The 19,193-nt window shown below is 38.7% G+C and overlaps 1 protein-coding gene across 2 annotated transcripts in view; it reads left to right on the top strand.

Annotated features, from left to right (window-relative positions):
- Window positions 1-19,193, top strand: part of LOC106907994 (protein jagged-2-like) — a 117,179-nt gene that overhangs the window by 28,041 nt on the left and 69,945 nt on the right. For both annotated transcript variants that reach the window (XM_088004035.1, XM_088004034.1), the window contains exons 3-5: window positions 1,984-2,041; window positions 17,531-17,785; window positions 18,411-18,471. In XM_088004035.1, the coding sequence (XP_087860161.1) occupies window positions 1,984-2,041; window positions 17,531-17,785; window positions 18,411-18,471 (374 nt within the window). The remainder of the gene's footprint in view (window positions 1-1,983; window positions 2,042-17,530; window positions 17,786-18,410; window positions 18,472-19,193) is intronic.

The following is a 19,193-nucleotide window of genomic DNA, read 5'->3' as shown; positions in this document are numbered from 1 at the left end:
GTTGCTTACAAATTACAGCTCTGTGTTAGTGTTAGCAGCAAATCTGAATGCAACCTTCACCAGCTGACCTTATGTCAAACAACTCGTCTGATATTTTACTTCAAATATTTGCCATCCTTCCTGTTATCTTTTGTAGCCCTCTCTGTCCCACTCTCTTGCAGTCTGAATGAACTGCTGTGATGTCTGGACATGTCATAGAACAAAAGTTTCCTTTTAAATAGCCTCTTCCATTGAATGCTTCTTCTGATTCTTTAAGCACCTCACTAGGAGTGAAAATTGGTAAATTTGTGTCTCTTTCACTGAGCTACAGCCTCCACAACAAAGAGTGTGATTGCCCTACCTGTGTATAGTGCATTCACCAATATGTTTCTTCTGAAAATAAAAATATTTCGGAGTGGCCCGGCCAGAGTCTGGGCTTGACTCTAACCAAAACCTGACATCCACTGGTTTGAGCCATTCTCCCCCTAATCTTTCTATGTACAAATATGTTCAGCTCTTCAGCCTCCTTGATGTTGTTGACACATCCTGAGGCAACAAGTTCCAACATCATGAAAGCATATTTGGTTGAGGATTCTATTCAACATATGAACATTTTCCAACCACTAATCTATGTGCATGTAACATTTCTGGTTTTTATTTAGATCTATGTCTCTAACATCAAGCAGCTCAACTTTGTTTCTTCTCCTGCAGCCTTCAGTCACTCTGCACTAGACTTGGGTCACAGGAACTCACAGCTGCATGAGCTGCATGAGTTCCTGTTACCCAGGAACCCAGGAGAGAAAGCAAGGTCCATCTCCAACTTACTTGCAGATATTGATGAAAATAAAGGGGAAAGAAAAAAAAACTTTGCACCTGAATCAATCTGGAGTTTGAGTTGTTAATGGATTACATCTCCTCTGGAAAGTAGGAGCCATGCAGCCATACTTGACAGAAGATAAACAGTAGACAGTGTCTATTTATATAATACTTAAAAAATAGATTTATAAAATAACTGTGTCATCAGTGATTAACCATAGTCGTTCACATCAATTTTTTTTTTTACCAATTTGAAGTAGCTCATAATTATAAAGTTCCAGATTTTATTAGCTATTTTTCCAGTTGGCTGAAAAGTCTCCTCTGCTTGGAGCAGCTTCTTCTGCATACTTGCTGTCCCCTCACTGCTTCTGGTAAAATACAAACAGGACTTCTCAAGACTTTCTTTCAAAAATGACTTCTTGACACTTGCCAAAATTACAAGGGATATTATTAGTATTATAGCATTCTTGTCCAAAAAAATAACCCCTCACTAGTGAAGATAAGTAAAGAAAAAATCATAGCTTCTGTGACCAGGAGAAAAAAAAAAAGAAATGAACATGTCTAACCTTGGTCAATATTTGCCTGATAGTAACCTGAGTTATTACCTCAAATGAAAATGATTTTTAAGATTCATTATGTAAGGCAAAATTTGAAAACCAGTTGCTGGCTTCCAGGTGAATGTCTGCTATGTCTTTAGCTATGTAGCAGCACTATTTCACTAGCCCTGAGCTCAGGGAAGCCAATGAGTGACAGCAGTGTGGGAACAGCAGTTTTTTTCCCACCATTATTCCTACTATAGAATGTGTGTATGAAAATATTCATGAGAAGATTTAAGTTTCTAAAATTTCCGTGTTTAAGGCGTGTCAAGTAAGGCATGGATGACTGTATCCCGGTGGGTATAGAGTGATTGGAAGGTTGTTGGTTTGATTCCTCCTGTCCTCCTGTCACTTGTCGATGAGCCCTGGGTAAGGCACTAATTGCCAAGTTGCCTACCAATCGATGTGTTAAGTTGTGCAAATTGTTGACTTGGTTTAAGTGTAACGTTCTATATAGGTTTAGTCCATTCACTATGTAAATGTCTGCATCTTACAATGGACATGCCGAAGTGGCAGTAGGACCATTCATGCGTACATTTTTTGTATTAATGTGCACTGTGATAACCTTTGCTCTCCCCTCTTTCTGTTTCAGCAAGATTACACTTTGATAGTGGAGGCTTGGGATAAGGACAACGGCACACATGGCAGTGGTAAGAGTCTTTCTGTTCTGATCAAAATGTTCTAAATGATTAAATTTAAGAATTTAAGATACAATAAAAAAAATTGCAGAAAGAGTTGAAGCAGCCATGTGATATTGGTTAAACAAATGTGAGATTCTACACAGAACTGGAAGACTTGATAATTTGCTGGCCTGCCTTATCACACAATCAAAAAAGTATTGGAAAGGGCTGGAAGAGTATATTTGTTGCTCCCACCAGTCTGGAAAGAGTGACAGGGGAGTTTCCAAGTTTGAGTTTTTGCAGTTTATATTCACAGAGAAAAATATGTTTTACTTGTAAAGATTTTCTCCATCCACTGTCTCTGCTTATCTGAAATCAGGTCATGGTAGCAGGAGAGACCCCCAGACATCCTTTTCTCCTTTTTGGGGATCCAAATGTAATGCAAAGCAAAATCCTCCATCAACTTCTAAGTCTGCAAAAATCTATTTTAAAGTGCCAAGTTTTAAAATCATTCTCCAGACTATTTCAGAGAAGTCAGAGAATTTGAACTCAAAGGTTAAATTTTTTTAACCTTAAAATTTTACAGAAATTCCTACCCATTTTCCTGATTATTTGGTTGAATTTTAAAAACTCTGAATAACTTCCACATTAACTGGGTCACATTTGTGACTCTCTTGCTCTAACACATATATTTTCAGCTATACTCCTCAATTTTTCTCTGGGAGTCTGATGAGGACATTGGGATGGACACTCAGAACATTGACTATGTGTTCCTTAATTCATTTTGTAACCAACTTGGTGGTATGGTGAGAGACAATGTCTATTTAGAAAACCCATTTGTGGTCAAGCTTCAACTTCTTGATTGATGTCTTGAAATATTGCTTCAATATTTCCTTTGCATTCCTTCTTTTTTCTACAAAATGTAATGATGATCACTGTGGCCAAACACTGTAGTTTCATTAGACCACACAGAACACCACAGAAAAGTATCTCCAAAATGAAAGTCTTTTTATTGAAGTACCTGTAATCTGTCTTTTTATGTTGGTTTTTGAGTAATGACATTTTCATTTCTAAAATGCCTCTAAACTGGCCTTTCAAACTATGCAGGTACAGGACTAATTTCACTTTGAATCATGATACATTTTTACTGTCTTCAGCCAACCTCTTTATAAGGTGTCCCTCTATTAAACTTAGAAAATGTGAATTACCTTTCATCGGCAGCTTCCCAATCTATGACATCATAATCTGGACTTTTCCAAACTGCAAATTTTTGCGCATTTAAATGTTTGAATTTGAACAATATTATGAAAAAAATATATCTTTCTTTAATTTGGCAATTAAAACTAATTTGTTTTATCCTAGCTAATCTCAAACAGGGACTGTTTGCTCTAATTTCATGTCTGTAAAGGAAAAAGATCTGAACGTTGCTGAAATAGTTCTTCTGCTTTATGTAACTGTTGACGTGCTGATGAAAATATCTGTTTCTTAAAAACAGTTTGACCAATAAATAAGTACATTGGTAAAGATGAGGCTTTGGGAGGATCTTTATAAGAAAATAAGATAAGGACATTCAGTCTTGGGTGGTTTTCGACAATGTTAAATATGAGGACCTGAAATTAACGTGGTGTACTCTCTTTTTTGACAGTGGCTCTAGTTGTTGTAACTAAATATATTTGTCAGATAAACACCTCTGAGACGTCTGAATATGTCATCTTGTCAGGTTCTTTCTGTAGAAAAACTTGAGGTAGAGGGATTGTTGTTACGGTACTTAAAAATTACTAAGTGTGTTTCTAGTGTGCCTGCAATCAATCAATCAATCAATCAATCAATCAATCAATCAATCAATCAATCAATCAATCAATCAATCAATCAAATTTCATTTGTATAGCACATTTCAGCAGCAAGGCATTTCAAAGTGCTTTACATAATTAAAATAAAAACAGCATGTGACATTGAATAAACAGTGAGAAAGAGAAAGATAAAAGATAAAAACATTAAAACCCCTTTTAGGACTTCAGTTAAATGTCGTTTAACTGGGGCTCTAACCCTCTGAGACTTTAGTCAAAAACACCGTTTGTCAAGGACTCCAACCTCTAGGTTTTTAGTTGAAACGCCGTCAACTGGGACTCTAAACCCTGTAGGACTTTAGTTAAACGTCATTTAACAAGGATTCTCACACCCCTAGATATAGATTCGTTGAACTGGGACGTTTTCCGGGGGGCTTTACGTAGACAGTGTGAAAGAAAAATAAAAAGAAGTTAATAACTAGATGAAAAGTAAAGATAAAATCATTAAAAACATCGAAGACATCAAACCCTGCAATTTAGCCATAAGCAACTCTAAACAGGTGGGGTTTTTAGTTGAGATTTAAAGGCACCCAGTGTTTCAGCTGTTTTACAGTTTTCTGGAAGTTTGTTCCAAATTTGTGGTGCATAGAAACTGAATGCTGCTTCTCCTTGTTTTGTTCTGGTTCTGGGGATGCAGAGCAGAACCAGAACCAGAAGATCTGAGGGGTCTAGACGGTTGGTACAGCAATAACAGATCTTTAATGTATTGTGGTGCTAAACCGTTCAGTGATTTATAAACTAACAACAGTATTTTAAAGTCTATTCATTGAGCTACAGGGAGCCAGTGTAGGGACTTTAAAACTGGTGTTATGTGCTCTATCTTCCTGGTTTTAGTGAGAACGCGAGCAGCAGCGTTCTGGATCAGCTGCAACTGTTTGATTGATTTGTTAGTCAGACCTGTGAAGACGCTGTTGCAGTAATCAATGCGGCTGAAGATAAATGCATGGATGAGTTTCTCTAGATCACGCTGAGACATTAGTCCTCTAACCCTGGAGATGTTCTTCAGGTGATAGAAGGCCGACTTTGTGACTGTCTTAATGTGGCTCTGAAGGTTCAGGTCAGAGTCCATCACTACTCCCAGGTTTCGGGCCTGATCGCTAGGTTTTAGTTGTAATAACTGAAGCTGAGCATTGATTCTAGTTCGCTCCTCTTTAGGTCCAAAGATATTATTAACTTTATAATATAATAATTATAATTATCTTGAATAGATGCTTAGAACAGATAAATGTGTGGATGTGCCAAAACTTTCTCCAGCTGAACAGAAACAAAACTGAAGTACATCCACACATTTATCTGTTCTAAGCATCTATTCAGTGATTGCATGGGTTCAGAGTCACCCAGTGACATCGTTATGTAGAGCTGTGTATCATCTGCGTAGTTATGGTAGCTAATCTTATTTCCTTTTATAACCTGAGCCAGTGGGAGCATATAAATATTGAAAAGAAGTGGTTCTAGGATTGAACCTTGGGGTGACCTTTGACCTCTCTGATCAGAAGTTTACGATTGAAACAAAGAAATCCCTGTTCTTTATGTAAGATTCAAACCAGTTGAGCACTGGACCGGAGAGTCCGACCCAACTCTCCAGTTGATTCAGTAAAATGTCATGGTCAACAGTGTTGAAGGCTGCACTGAGGTCCAACAGAATCAGCATTGTGGTTCTCCCACAGTCTGTATTTATATGGATTTCATTGAACACTTTGACTAGGCCGTCTCCGTGCTGTGGTGAGCACGAAAACCAGACTGGAAGGAGTCAAAGCGATTCATTATTGTTAGGAAGTTATTTAATTGTTTAAAAACTGCTCCCATTCATTTTGCTGATGAATGGGAGGTTGGAGATCGGCCTGTAATTCTGCAGTAGTGATTTGTCTAGATTGTTCTTTTTTATCAGTGGTTTGATAACTGCTGTTTTCAAAGCCTGGGGGAAAACACCTGAAGACAGCGATGAGTTTACTATTTGGATCAGATCATTAGCAACAACAGGCAAAACTTTCTTAAAGAAATGTGTGGGTAGGACATCCACACAGCAGGAACTGGAGCTTAATTGACTTATAATTTCTTCAAGGGTATGATATTACTTTTTGTTGCTCCATTTCTTGATTCTCTTTTGTATTTAGCCTCACCTGTGCTCCCTGCTGGTCATGAGATCCTCTTTGTTTGGCTGCTTTGGCTGTTCAGATTAGGTTTGCCTAGTGACTTTTGAACCTCTTTTCATTTCATCCTGGGTCTTACTGTGTCACCTCCTCATCATTCTCCTACACATCATGACATTGACATTTTCTTTTAACTGTTCATTTTTCTGTGTTGTATTTGTTTCTGCCTCTTGGCCAAGACTCCTTTGAAAAGACATTTTTTAATGTCAGTGGGGGTTTTTTATCCTTGTAATATAAATGTCAAACTTAAAAAAAAAAGTTTATCTGTAATGCAAAATCTACAATCCTTAAGCTGAACTGGATAACTGCCATGAAAATACATTCCTAGTCAGTTGCATTCAAAGAAATAATTTGTTCAATTTAATTTAATACACAGTTATGTCCAAAATTTTGACAAAACTGGCTTAAGTATATAAAAGGACCTTTACTGTATTTAGTAAAACTTAGCAAAAATACTTTGCAGTTCCAACTTCACTGACTCAAGTTAGTGTGCCAATCGCTGAACTTTGCTTTACTTATCTAGTTTTAATAGATATAGCAGTAATAGTCTTAGCTTGATTTATTGTCAATAGCTTCCACAGTGTAGTTAAGGAAATTCAAATCACACCACTTTTGTTTTGTGGAGCAAACATCTAGTTTAAGAACCAACTACCAGAACACATTTTTGAGGCTTTATTTTGTTAACTTTAAAGGTGTTCATGATGAGTACCTGGGAATTTTCTCTGTATTTTCAACTTCTCAGTTACAAGCCATAATGACTTTTGCATCAAAAATATCTTCATAAAAACAGTCATACCATTAAAGTTCCTTCAGAGTAAGCTTCTGCGCATGTGCGATGTCTTCTTAATGCGATATGATACAGGACTTTGTAAAAGAACAGACTGGGTTGCTGAATTCACTCAGCCCTGTCATGTTGCATTAAAAAAACTGTTTTTGTTATTTTAACAAAGATTTTTAAGTTCAACTTACTAATATAGCACTCCAGTGTGCTTTATTGTGCTATGTTTGAAATACCAAAATATATATATTAATTAATTTGGGCATAACTCTATATATTTAGTTCAACAATTCACTAAGTTCAAAACTTAGAAATGCCTTGTTACTGAAAATGAGTACCACCTTTTTCCTGGGATACGGTGGCCCTGAGGTGCAAAACACTACAACATTAACGAAGCACAATTACAAATACAAAAACACTTCAACATTACGGAAAACACAACAACATTACGGAAAACACAACACATTTAGGAAAACACAACGACATTACGGAAAACACAACACATTTAGGAAAACACAACAACATTACGGAAAACACAACACATTAGGAAAAACACAACACATTTAGGAAAACACAACGACATTTCGGAAAACACAACACATTAAGAAAAACACAACGACATTTCGGAAAACACAACACATTAAGAAAACGGAAAAGGTAGGTCCCAGTGGAGACGTAAGAAATCACATACACATACATACATGAGTGGGAATAATGTTTGTGAGTTTGAATAATTTAAAAAAAAATTTGTCCACCGTGGCGCAGTGTGATACCAGACAGAATGGATCAGGAGGGGAACTACAGACCTGTTAGAGCCTAAAGAATCAGACAACAGCATCTGTTCATCCCTCAATCATCTCCTGAGCTGATATGGTAGAACATTTTATAATTGATCAAGTTTTTGTGCTTTTAGTCGGCTATATTGGTTTGATTACTTGCTTATTTAATGTATAATAATATCAGCCAAAAATAATACTAATGGTCATTTAAAGAACAAATCATACAAATAGACATCAATATTTCCTACTCTAAAATGTTTGTTAATGCTTTATGTATGGTTTATTTTGAAATGCTGATATATTTTATGAATTGAGTGTTCAGTGGTCATTTAATGTATTATTAATGCACCAGAAACAGACCTGCAGCCCAGGGACAGTTCTAGATGGGGGCCAACAGGGTACCAAAGAAATTCTACTAAATAAATGTCTTATGTTAATACTCAGTGGTGGATTTTTGTAACCTTCACAATTTAACTGTAACATTGAATTAAATATTCAAGTTCTGCACTTTTAGCTGCTGTATAGAGAGAGATAGGATCACACTTTCAATCTGCCAGGGATCTGCAACCTGGATCTCTGGAGACCGATGTGGCTCTTTGGCTCACTTAATAATTCAAATGATGAAATATTGCTTGTTTTTTTTTTTTTTGTTTAGTTTCAAAAACCACTGACTAAAATACCAGAATGTTCACATAACTTCTATACTTTTGGCTGCCTGAGGATACATTTTGAATATTAAATTAGGGGTTATAATCAGTTACTCAGTACTTGAGTATACAAATACTTTTTACACTTGCTTAATTAAACGTGCTTAAGGTATGCTACTCTGATTGGAGTACAATTTTGGGGTACTCTAACCAACATCTATGCATGAACGATTGCTCTATGGATCACTTTTTAAAAACAAAAAACACCGCCATAAAATAATCTCTATCACCGCAGCGGACATCCCACCACATGAGAGTAGGGCGACATGCCACGGTGGACGTCCCTTATATTTATTTCTGAAAGGTAGCAACCCTATGTATAATAGAAACCTTTAGATCAGGATTTAAGAGAACAGAGAAAGCCAGGAGGCTTGATCCTTTTCATATGAATGAGTGAAGTGAACTGAGATGAATCAGGGGAGGTGTGTCACTGCAGAAAGAGAGGGTATGTCTCAACATGCTTCCTGTTCATTAAATCAAAGAAAATGAAGAGCCATCCTAAGAGTCTGCTCTGACTTGTAAAAGACAGATTATTTTGCTCCTCTATCACCTTCTCCCTCTTTTCTCACTGTTTGTATGCTTTCTCAGGCTGTCTTTAGCTCTAGCAGTAGCTCATTAAGCAATTAATTGCAGTCCACATGCCCTTCTGTCCCGATGTGCTCCTTCCTTTGATGTTTGATTCCTACTTAGCCTTCCAGCCGCTCCCAAACCCGGCCTGCTGTGCCGCGGGCTTACTCTTTACATGCTCTACCACCTTCACATAAACATTGCATGTTGATGACTGAGGGTCTGCATGTCCCAGTTCATGTACAGAGTCTGTCAGCACTACACACCCCATAACTCTTCCAGTGGTTGTCATTTTATAACCATAAACCTCAGTGTGTTTTATTGAGCACTAAGTGATGTGTAGTGGTGGGTGAATTGGAAGTTAAAGGGTACATTATTTCAAAATTTGGAACAAATAAAAATGGAAAAATTGTGGTGTGCATTTGTAACTTACTCCAATGCCCCTAATAACATCCAGTGCAACCAGTTTCCTTCAGAAGGCGACCATTTAGTGAGAGCTGTTAGATTAGACAACAAACAGCCTCATGATGAACTCTGGAGGGACTGCAGAGATTCATTGCTCAGGTGAAGTATCTGTCACTATTAGTCATGCACTCTACATATCTGACCTTTGAGGCAGAATGAAAGCCACTGTTGAAAGAAAGCTATAAGAAGTGCTGACTGTTGTTTATACTACAGCAGACACCGCAGACATGTGGAAAAGAATTGAACAGAGAACAAAACTGAAATTAAATAAATAAATATTAAATGCACAGTTGGTAGCACTGTTGCCTTGCAGCAAGAAGGTCCTTGGTTCGATTTCTGGCCCAGGGTCTTTCTGCATGGAGTTTGCATGTTCTCTCTGGGTACTCCGGCTTCCTCCTACAGTCCAAAAACATGACTGCCTAGGTGTGTGTGTGCATGATTGTTTCCTGTATCTCTCTGTGATGGACTGGCGACCTGTCCAGGGTGTACCCCACCTCTTGCCTGAAACGTTTGCTGGAGATAGGCACCACCACCCCTGGTCCCTTGTTCCACTAGGGACAAGGGTGTAAGAAAATGGAAGGATGGACAAATTAAACATTATTTGTGGTGAAAAGCTTACACTCCACATGACACTGTTTTAGAGAAGATGGGTTTTGGCAGCATCATGCTGAGGGGATGTATTCTTTGGGAGGACCAGGGTTTCCATCCTATATGACTGACTGACCTTGAGGTTTTATAAAGGGGATTGTGAAACCTTTCATTCTGGTAGAGATAAACAGCTAATGGCAACACAGATGAGTTGCCATTAGCTTCAACTGGGACTGCAGCTAATGGCTGTTGTTCAAGGTGTTGATCAGGATGCTGAATACAAACCACACTGTGACTGTGATAGATGTCCTTTTCTTACCAGTTCATAAACTACTTTGTGTTGGTCTGTCATAAAATCCCAATAAAATGCATGTAATCTTAAAATTGTAAAGTCACAGAATCTAAAAAAATGAAAGGAATGTGAGAGCTTACCCACTTTGTGCAGAGACACTTCATCCATCGGGGTGACTATTCAGTTAAATAAGGATCTTGAGGATTTAAACCACATCCTTTCCTTCTTGTTGCGTGCAGTTATGTTCCACCTCCTCTGTCTGGGAATTCTTGCATTTTCCAGAAATGCTTTTGACATACGTCAGAGAGCAGGTAGAAACTTGTAGAATCAAGTTTACATATGCAGGTGGAGCCCATATTATTGATGTGGTATCATAATTATAGAGAGAGAAAGTTCTCATCTGTCCAGGTGTGCAGAGGAAAAGGTATCTAATGACGTTGCAGTGAAGTTTTGTTTTGCCCCAGAGCCCAACGTGAATGCTCTGGTTCTCTGCCAGCACAGGTCTGATGACATTATCCTACATATTCATGTTAATACAGCTCCAGTATACAATGTGTGTAAGTTGTCTGGTTGGGGCAGATTAATGCTGCCAAGCTGCTGATAATATTTAAGCAATTAAGACAAAACAAACAAAAAAAAAAAAGCATGACTAAACTTGAATATATGGCCACATTAAACCTTAAACAAACTTGAATGTTAAAATCCAGTCTCCGGCAGTCATTCGGTGAAAGGCAGGATACACTCTGGACAGGTTGCCAGTCCATTACAACACATCGAGTAAATAAAAAACTTTAATACAGACACGTATTGTCCTATGTAGAACATTTTTAATGTCCTACATAGTTCTATTATAAAAGTTGTACAGTGAAAATAGTTGAAAGTAAATGCAGCTTGCACAGAGTTGGAAATCATATATGCATATATCTAAAGCTTTAATATGCAAGCAGCTGTTGTCTATTGGTAGCAGCCAAGATGTTGAGGGGATCCGTTTTGGTGGCCTTAGAATCGCATCTCTGCTTTTTGTGGATGATGTGGTCCAACTGGCTTCATCTGGTTGTGATCTACAGTTTTCACTGGAGTGGTTCACAGCCGAGTGTGAAGCGGCCGAGATCAGGATCAGTGCCTCCAAATCCGAGGCTATGGTCTTGAGCTGGAAAAGGGTAGAGTGCCTTCTCCGGGTCGAGGGGGGGGGGGTGTCCTGTCCCAAGTGGAGGAGTTTAAGTATCTTGGGATCTTGTTCACGATTGAGGAAAAAATGGAGCAGGAGATCGACAGACGGATTGGCGCAGTGTCTGCAGTGAACCCGTTGCTGTACTGGTCTGTGGTGGAGAAGAGAGAGCTAACTCAAAAAGCGAAGCTCTTGATTTACCAGTCAATCTACGTTCCTAACATCAACTATGGTCATGAGCTTTGGGTCATGACCAAAAGAACGAGGTCACGGATGCAAGCGGCCAAAATGAGTTTTATCAGTAGTCATCCATGAGGTGACTGCTGCTCTTTCAAATAGAGAGGAGGCAGTTCAGGTGTGTTACAGTATTACCAGTAAGGCACAAGGACAAAGGCATATATAAAAAAATATCTTCTATTTATTTTCCCAAAAAAATCTTAACAAAAAGCTTTCAACAGCAAATCTCAAAAATATTGCAAAATGGGCCCAAAAGAAATCAACTAAGGCCAACAAACCAAAAACTGACCTCACACAAGGGAATTTATACACAAAGGCTAGCCTACACAAACGAGGAAGGGTGGGAAAGGAGACAAAGACAAACAATCCATAAACATAAATTACTAATTTAAATTAAAACATTTTGACTTTAACACAACTATAAAACCAAAATAACCTAACACCAAAAATGTTTTAGCAGTTATGCTATTAGCAGAGAGAGGCAGATTCTTTAACATCCAAATCCCCTGCTTCTAGCAGCCTGATGGATTGTTCCACTTCCTGGTTTGACTGACAACCAATCATCTTCCGCCAGCCAGTCCTTCCAACTCAGCAAAACAAACTAGTTACTGATCTTAAATAAACATAAGGTGTTTACTAAATGTGTGCACCCAAATTAGTAAACAACTTAATGCAATAACCACCACCAAAAAAAGTGAAATTCTAAATATATTATACGAAAACATTTAAATAAATACTAACATTGGGGAAAAGATGGAGGAACCTCCACAAGGTGGTTCAGGCATCTGGTTAGGATGCCTCCTGGTCGCCTCCCTGGTGAGGTGCTCCAGGTATATTCCACCAGGAGGAGGCCCAGGGGAAGACTCGGGTGGTCTGGAAAAGCCTTGGGATTCCCTTGGAGGACTTGGCCCAAGTGGCTGGGGAGAGGGAGGTCTGGACCTCCTTACTTAGTCTGCTACCCCAACTGGATAAGCGGAAGAGGGATGGATGAATGTTGTCCATTAACATTTGTAATTGCGTGGGATCAGCAAAATGGTAAGCCCAAATCATCAACCCTCCACCACTGTGCTTGATCATGAAATTTTCTTTCCAGTTTTTTGAACTGAGGTTCAAAAAACCTCAGAAGCCTTGTTCTTCTTCAAAGAACAGGGCTTCTCTAAAACATAGCTGCTTTCCTAAATAGTGTAAGAATGAAGCAATAGGAAGAATATTCCTTACAAAATGAAGTCAAACTGTTTTCATTGCTGATTCATTGTTGCATGAGTAATGTTTTGGCAGAGCTTTCCATTCCAGGTGTTCACCCTGAATTATATTAACTGTCACACCTGGTGTATGAAATAAAAGTGAGTATGAAAGGTTAGATCCCATGCTGTTACGGTCCTGAATGAGCAAATTCAATCAAGGTTCACAGTGATTAAAATAGAAGGTGTGATTCATTCATTCAGCTGTTTATTTCATATTTTTATGCACACAGGGTAAATATTGGCCATTGATAGCAGTAGAGTGTTTTGAACTGAAATAAACACATACAGTCTTGAATTTGATCCTTTCTACACACTTGGTTTCTGAATGCCAACATAGCCTGACCAAGAAAAAGCTTCAGCTGTTGAGAAACATCTGATGTTATGCAAAGGTAAAGGCCTTGGCTCCAGATCAAGGGTCAGCTCTGTCTTAAACAACAATTTTAAAAGAAGTCAGGAGCCAAAGAGCTGGAGCTCCCCAATGAAGCCCCTTCACTAGGACCTAAAGATGTTTTGTTCTCCTCTTTTAAAAATATGTTCCTTTTAATGTTTTGTGCTGATCTTGACATGATCAGCTGCTCAGACCTGGAGCCCCTCACTGTTTATATAAGCTGGTCGTAAGAACCCCCACCTACTCTCCCTAGTAACAACCACCTCTCTTAGTATAGCTCTTCCACTTCAGAAGGAGCTCATGATTGGTCTATATTTTTATATCGAATTGCTGGAGACGAACAGCCATGTTTCAGGTGGTGGGTGTGGAACTGAAATCTGTGGCAGTGTGTTAATTCTCAGTGAGACTCAATAAACCAGGACAGTGAAAAAATATTTTTTTGTGCTTTTTGTGAAGGAACTGATTATGTTAAACCAGGGCCGGCCCACGCCTCCGTGGGGCCCTAAGCGAAATTTGGTTTTGGGGCCCTCTAGCTTTGCTAACAATGTGGACTGGATGCAATCAGCAGTCTGATCATTAGATCATTCACACATCTGCTATAAACCTATTGCATCTCTGGCAGTGCTGTTTACATTATATGCATGTATAATAGGATACATTTATTGGCCATCTGATTTATTGACCAGTTGATTTCTGGGCGCCGATTTCCTTAATTTTGGGGGATAGTGATCTTCTGATATTTACACGTGAAGCCGATCTTATCCCCTAATATTATCTTCATCAGCAAAGGTTTAAAAATCTGCCTCTGTTGTCTTCTGCTCTACAGTGAGAGGTGTGACTGACAGACCGGCCCACCAGGTCAGGTCTGCACATTTGCAGTTAACAATATTCACCCCACTGTTGCCAACTCAATGACTTTCTTGCCATATTTAGCGACATTTCAGACAAAAAAAAAAAAAAATGGTATCATCCAAAATCAAAATCGGCAGGTTAGACTTTTTAAAGATCAGTAATTGGCCAGAAAACTGCAAACGGTGCAGCCCTACACACATATTCATGACATTCTTTGATTAAATAAATTTCTCTTAAGCATTACTGCAATTGCTAAAAATTTAATTTATACCAGGTGAGTCTTTCTCCCCTGGAATGTGGATTGGTACGGGACTGATTCTGAGCATTCAAATGATTCTAATAGAAGTTTCGGATAAGTTGATGTAAAACATAATATTTGTTTTAGCCACAAAATGATTATGCTCAGCAGCAAACAGCATATCCCAAACTACAGCTTAGAATAGCTCATCCATGTAGCAGCTATGTAGCCTGACGTAAAAACATTTTGCTAGACAATGTCAAACATTGAGAAGTTTTAATTATTGTTATCAAATGTTATCAAATATGGCGTTTTGAAGTAAAAAATACCTCAGAAATATACAGAGCCAAGCGGGAGAATCAACTCATTTAAAGTTTAAACTCAGTTTCACACAAACACAAAGACCCTAGCACAGGGGTGACCAAAGTCGGTCCTCGAAGGCTGGCATCCTGCATGTTTTAGTTCTCCCTGGTTTAACACACCTGGATCAAATGATGGCTCAATAGAGGCCTAAGAAGAACATTGACTTGTTGAGAAGGCTGTTACTACAACCAGGGACAGAACTAAAACATGCAGGATGTCGGCCCTCCAGGACCGACTTTGGGCACCCCTGCCCAGCATAAATGTCTGGCTGTTCAACTGGACCGTTCAAGCTAATTTTCTATTAGCAGCTTTACAAATCTTTTACATTACATTACCAAGGCACATTAAAACAAACCTTTATCTTGGCTTTTTTCTATTCTTCCTCTTTCTTTTCTCCCTCCTGAAGGATAAGTCCTTTTTTGAGACATTGTTTTGCTTACTTAACTTCTGACCGGAGCTTTGGGCGTTTGGATGCACACTGCAAATTGCACAACAGCTCATGATACCGTCGAAGAGTGCGGTACCTACCGCGGCCACCGGGGGCCCCAAAGAGCAATTTGTTTTTCTTTTTATCAATAAAATAATTATTTCTACATACATTATCAAATATACATATATTGTAAAAAAACTAATCACTTCATAGTGAAATTGTGTGTATTATAATTAAATAGAAATTATTACAAAAAAATGTAATAATAAAAAAAATAATAAGCTCCACTGAGGGGGCCCCTTATTGGCCCTGGGGCCCTAAGCGGCAGTTTGTTTATGCCTTGGGCCAGTCCTGTGTTAAACACGGAAAGGCATGGAAGCTCGGTGTCACTTTCTGCACACTATAAAACAGAATTTGTGGTTAAGTAAGCTACCTTTCTGAAATTTAATGTGGAAATCAATGTCAATAGTTTTTGGGTTTATCTACTGCAATTTTGTTTTCCTATTTTGTGCTTGTGGTTCATAGTGCTAGACTGTGAATGCTAAATGCAAATGTTCCTACTATAAAACTGAGGCACTGGAACTGTAGGCCTGAGCATAAGAAACATCTTTTTCACTTCACTGAGGCTCTGCAAGCTAGCTTACAGCAAACTTACATGTTATTTATGGGAATTTCATGAGCGCTTAGCATAAAGTAGTGCAACACTGATGTGAAAGAATGAAGATATATGGTTTTCAAAACGTCTAACAACTGAAAGTCTGAAAAGATCTGTGATGGGTATTTCAGCCTCCATGAATCCAGACGGCTACAGCTCCAAATGCAGGTCTTCGGGGATCTGTCTGAAATTTCTTTTCTCTTTGGAAAATACACCAAGCTCAGTCTAACTTAACCATAGTTTCCGTGAACAAAAACATTCCACGTCTCACAGCAAATTTAGTTTAATTTAGGTCTAGACTTTGACTAGACCATCATACGAATAGGCGTTGATCTAAAGCACTCTGTTGTAGTTCTGGCTGTATGTTTAGTCACCTAAGTCTCAAGTCTTCTGCAGCCTCTAACAGGCTTTTTTCCAAGACTGTCCTGGATTTAGCACCGTCCACCTTCTCATGTCTGGCCTGCTGAAGAAAAGCTTCCCCACAGCATGATTCTGCCATTTGTATGTCTCCTAACTAATGATGCAGTGTTACCATCACTTCACACAACTTGCTAAACACAGCCAGGTCATAAACCTGTCTGCCATATTTTAGGTGAAATTACACTTTGGGTTTTTGGATGGGTTGTCTAGTAAGTTACTTTGCTACTTTGCAGTATTGTGGATAATGTAATGAAGAAATAATGGTCTCAGGTTTAAAAACCTGGTTATTAGTGCATTGTCACAAGCAGCTTTCATTACTTTATATTTTAGGGTTGGATATTGTTCAGTGGACATTTGAACAGTAATGTCAGTGAAAATGACATGATTGCAACTAAGAAAAAACTTGCAGCATTATTAAAAGTGCTCAGACTGTAATTAACCTCAAGTGAAATGACTATAAGGGCAACAGGAGCAAACCGGCTGGGTCATGGTGTTTCTGTTCCTTGAGAACAAGCTAAAGTGCCTTTCCTGTGTCGCCCTTCCCTGCCTGTCCCTCGTCTCATATTATTTCCTTCTTGGCTCTGATGAAGTCAGGGCCGAATATATTGAGAGAGGGGAAGATGGTGGAGGGGGCAGAAAAGCCTTTTACTGAGCAGGAAAACGTTTTTGGTTATCAAGCTAAGACAGGCTACACCCTCTGTGTGTGTTTCCTTCATTTTTCTATTTTTTTCCACCTTTTCCTCCACTTATTTCTAATACATTCTTGGAAAACATGGAGATGTTTGATAGGAGATCACCTCCCCACCCCCGCCTCCCTGCCTTCCCTTCGTATGTGCACTAACAACTGCCATTTTCCAAAGCTCCATGGATACATTTGGTGGAGTCAGACAGACCTGTTCAATGGAATGTCATTCAAAGGTTTAAGATGGTTTAAACTATGGGTGCTCAATGCAGCACCAAGAGAGAATAAATAAATAAAAAAATGCATTTCTAGACACTCAAAGTACACAAAAAATTAATTTAAAGGCTAAAAAAAGTGGATTTTGCATGATGTGTCCTCTTGAAATCAAAACAGTGCGTAGTTTATTCAATGCCAGCTTTGTTGTTATGGGGCAGTTTATGACCTTTAAAAGTCTTAAATTTTTATTTCATGATCAGAGAATGACCCTCTATGCAGACGGCACTCACCTATTTGTACCAAGTTTAATAATTATATTTGCTACATAACAAGTATAACCAGACGTAATGTCTAATTTGGATATTTTTTCATTCAAACAAATCCCCCTGTCATTCGCCTCCATATCTTACAAATTATGTTATTTTAATTACTTTGTACTTTTGTTGTTTGCAGATGATGAGCTGCTCATTGAGCGAAGCATCTCCAAGGGGAAGATTAATCCTGGCGAGGGGAAGCAGCCAGTCGAACATAAAAGCTTCATCGCCACAATTAAATACACCGTGCGTGTGCGCTGTGATGAACACTACTATGGCATGAGATGCAACAACGTATGTCGTCCCCGTGACGACTATTTTGGACATTATGTGTGCGACCATTTTGGGAAGAGACATTGTATTGAAGGCTGGGAGGGAGAGGATTGCAAAACAGGTGAGCAGATACAGAAGAATACAGACTAAAAGGCAATAGAGTTGCAAATTAAAAACATACTTCTAAATTTTGGGACACAAGCCAGTTCAGTGAACAAAATTTGAACATAAAAATAAATTTAAAAAAAAAGAACGATTGTCTTCACTTCACAGATTTTCTTGTCTTCCTTACTAGGAGTTGATTTTCTTTCTGTTTTTTTTTTTTTTTTAAGAAATTCAAAGGCAGTGGAACAAAAATGAGCAGAGTCATAAGTAGAGCAGCTGGACAGAATAAAAGAACTACACAGAAATGCTTCCTTAGGTCATTGGTCACATGTCCAAAGTCAGATCTGACTTCCTTGTTTGTCGTTTTGGAAAAAGCTCAGAAGCTGACGGAAGTTCATGTAGAGTATCACTTCAGAAGAATCTGAAGAATGCTTCCAAACTCATGTCGGTGTTGAACATCACCACCAACTCTTTCACAGTTTGTTTCCTGTCCACTGCAAAAACAACAGCAACTACATCCCACAAGCAAAGACACAAATGCAGATTTCCAGAGCAATATTGAGGTTTTCTGTTAATTAAAATAGGTAATCAGTAGGAATATTTCTCAACTCAAAAATATGTTTTCTTTTTTTTTCTCAAAGCCATCTGTAAACAGGGATGTAGCTCATTACATGGGACCTGCAGCACCCCTGGGGAATGCAAGTAAGTCAGCTCTTTTATGCATGTGTATGATTTTCCCTGTTTGCTCCTCTGGCCACATGCTGTTGGTGATTTATTCATGTCATATGATGGATTTAATTCCTACAAGCACATAATAATTTATAATTTATTATAAATTTATTTGTTTATATCTAGTCATTTTGAACTATTCACTCTTTATTAGAGATGTGCCGATCAGGTTTTTTCCTGCCGATACCGGTCACCCATGAGGGCCGATCACTAGGCCTGTCGCGATAAACGATAAATCAATTAATCGCACGATAAATTAAACCTATCGACCTCATTTTAATTATCGGCTTTATCGTCTCTTCCTGCCTTTTTTTCTTTCTCTTGATGACACTGAATGAAAAAAGGCTCAACTCCGGTGTTCTCCACTGACCCTCCCTTCCTCATTTCCTTAGTGTCACCAATGTCACTAAAAGCACACAAGATGGAGTAATAAGCAATTTCGCATTGGGGATCAATACAGTATATTCTATTCTATTCTAATGCAGGCTAGACAGTGTCACTCCCCTTCCTAATCTTGCAAAGTGCCCCTCATGCTCCAAGTTCATTGTTTTGCTCTGCTCTGAGACCCTTGTTCTGCTTCCTGTCATGAAGCTGGCCCGCTCCTGGCCGTACACATGCAACGTTTGTCACGCTATCTTTGTGGGGACTTTCCATTGACTTCCATGCATTTCTACAGCCTAGCCCACTACCCTTAA

This window comes from Poecilia mexicana, unplaced genomic scaffold, assembly GCF_051168715.1.
Source record: "Poecilia mexicana isolate PSO_F unplaced genomic scaffold, ASM5116871v1 scaffold_3, whole genome shotgun sequence".
Classification (NCBI taxonomy): domain Eukaryota; kingdom Metazoa; phylum Chordata; class Actinopteri; order Cyprinodontiformes; family Poeciliidae; genus Poecilia; species Poecilia mexicana.
Note: the sequence above shows the minus strand (reverse complement) of the source record. Positions and strands in the feature narration are given on the sequence as shown.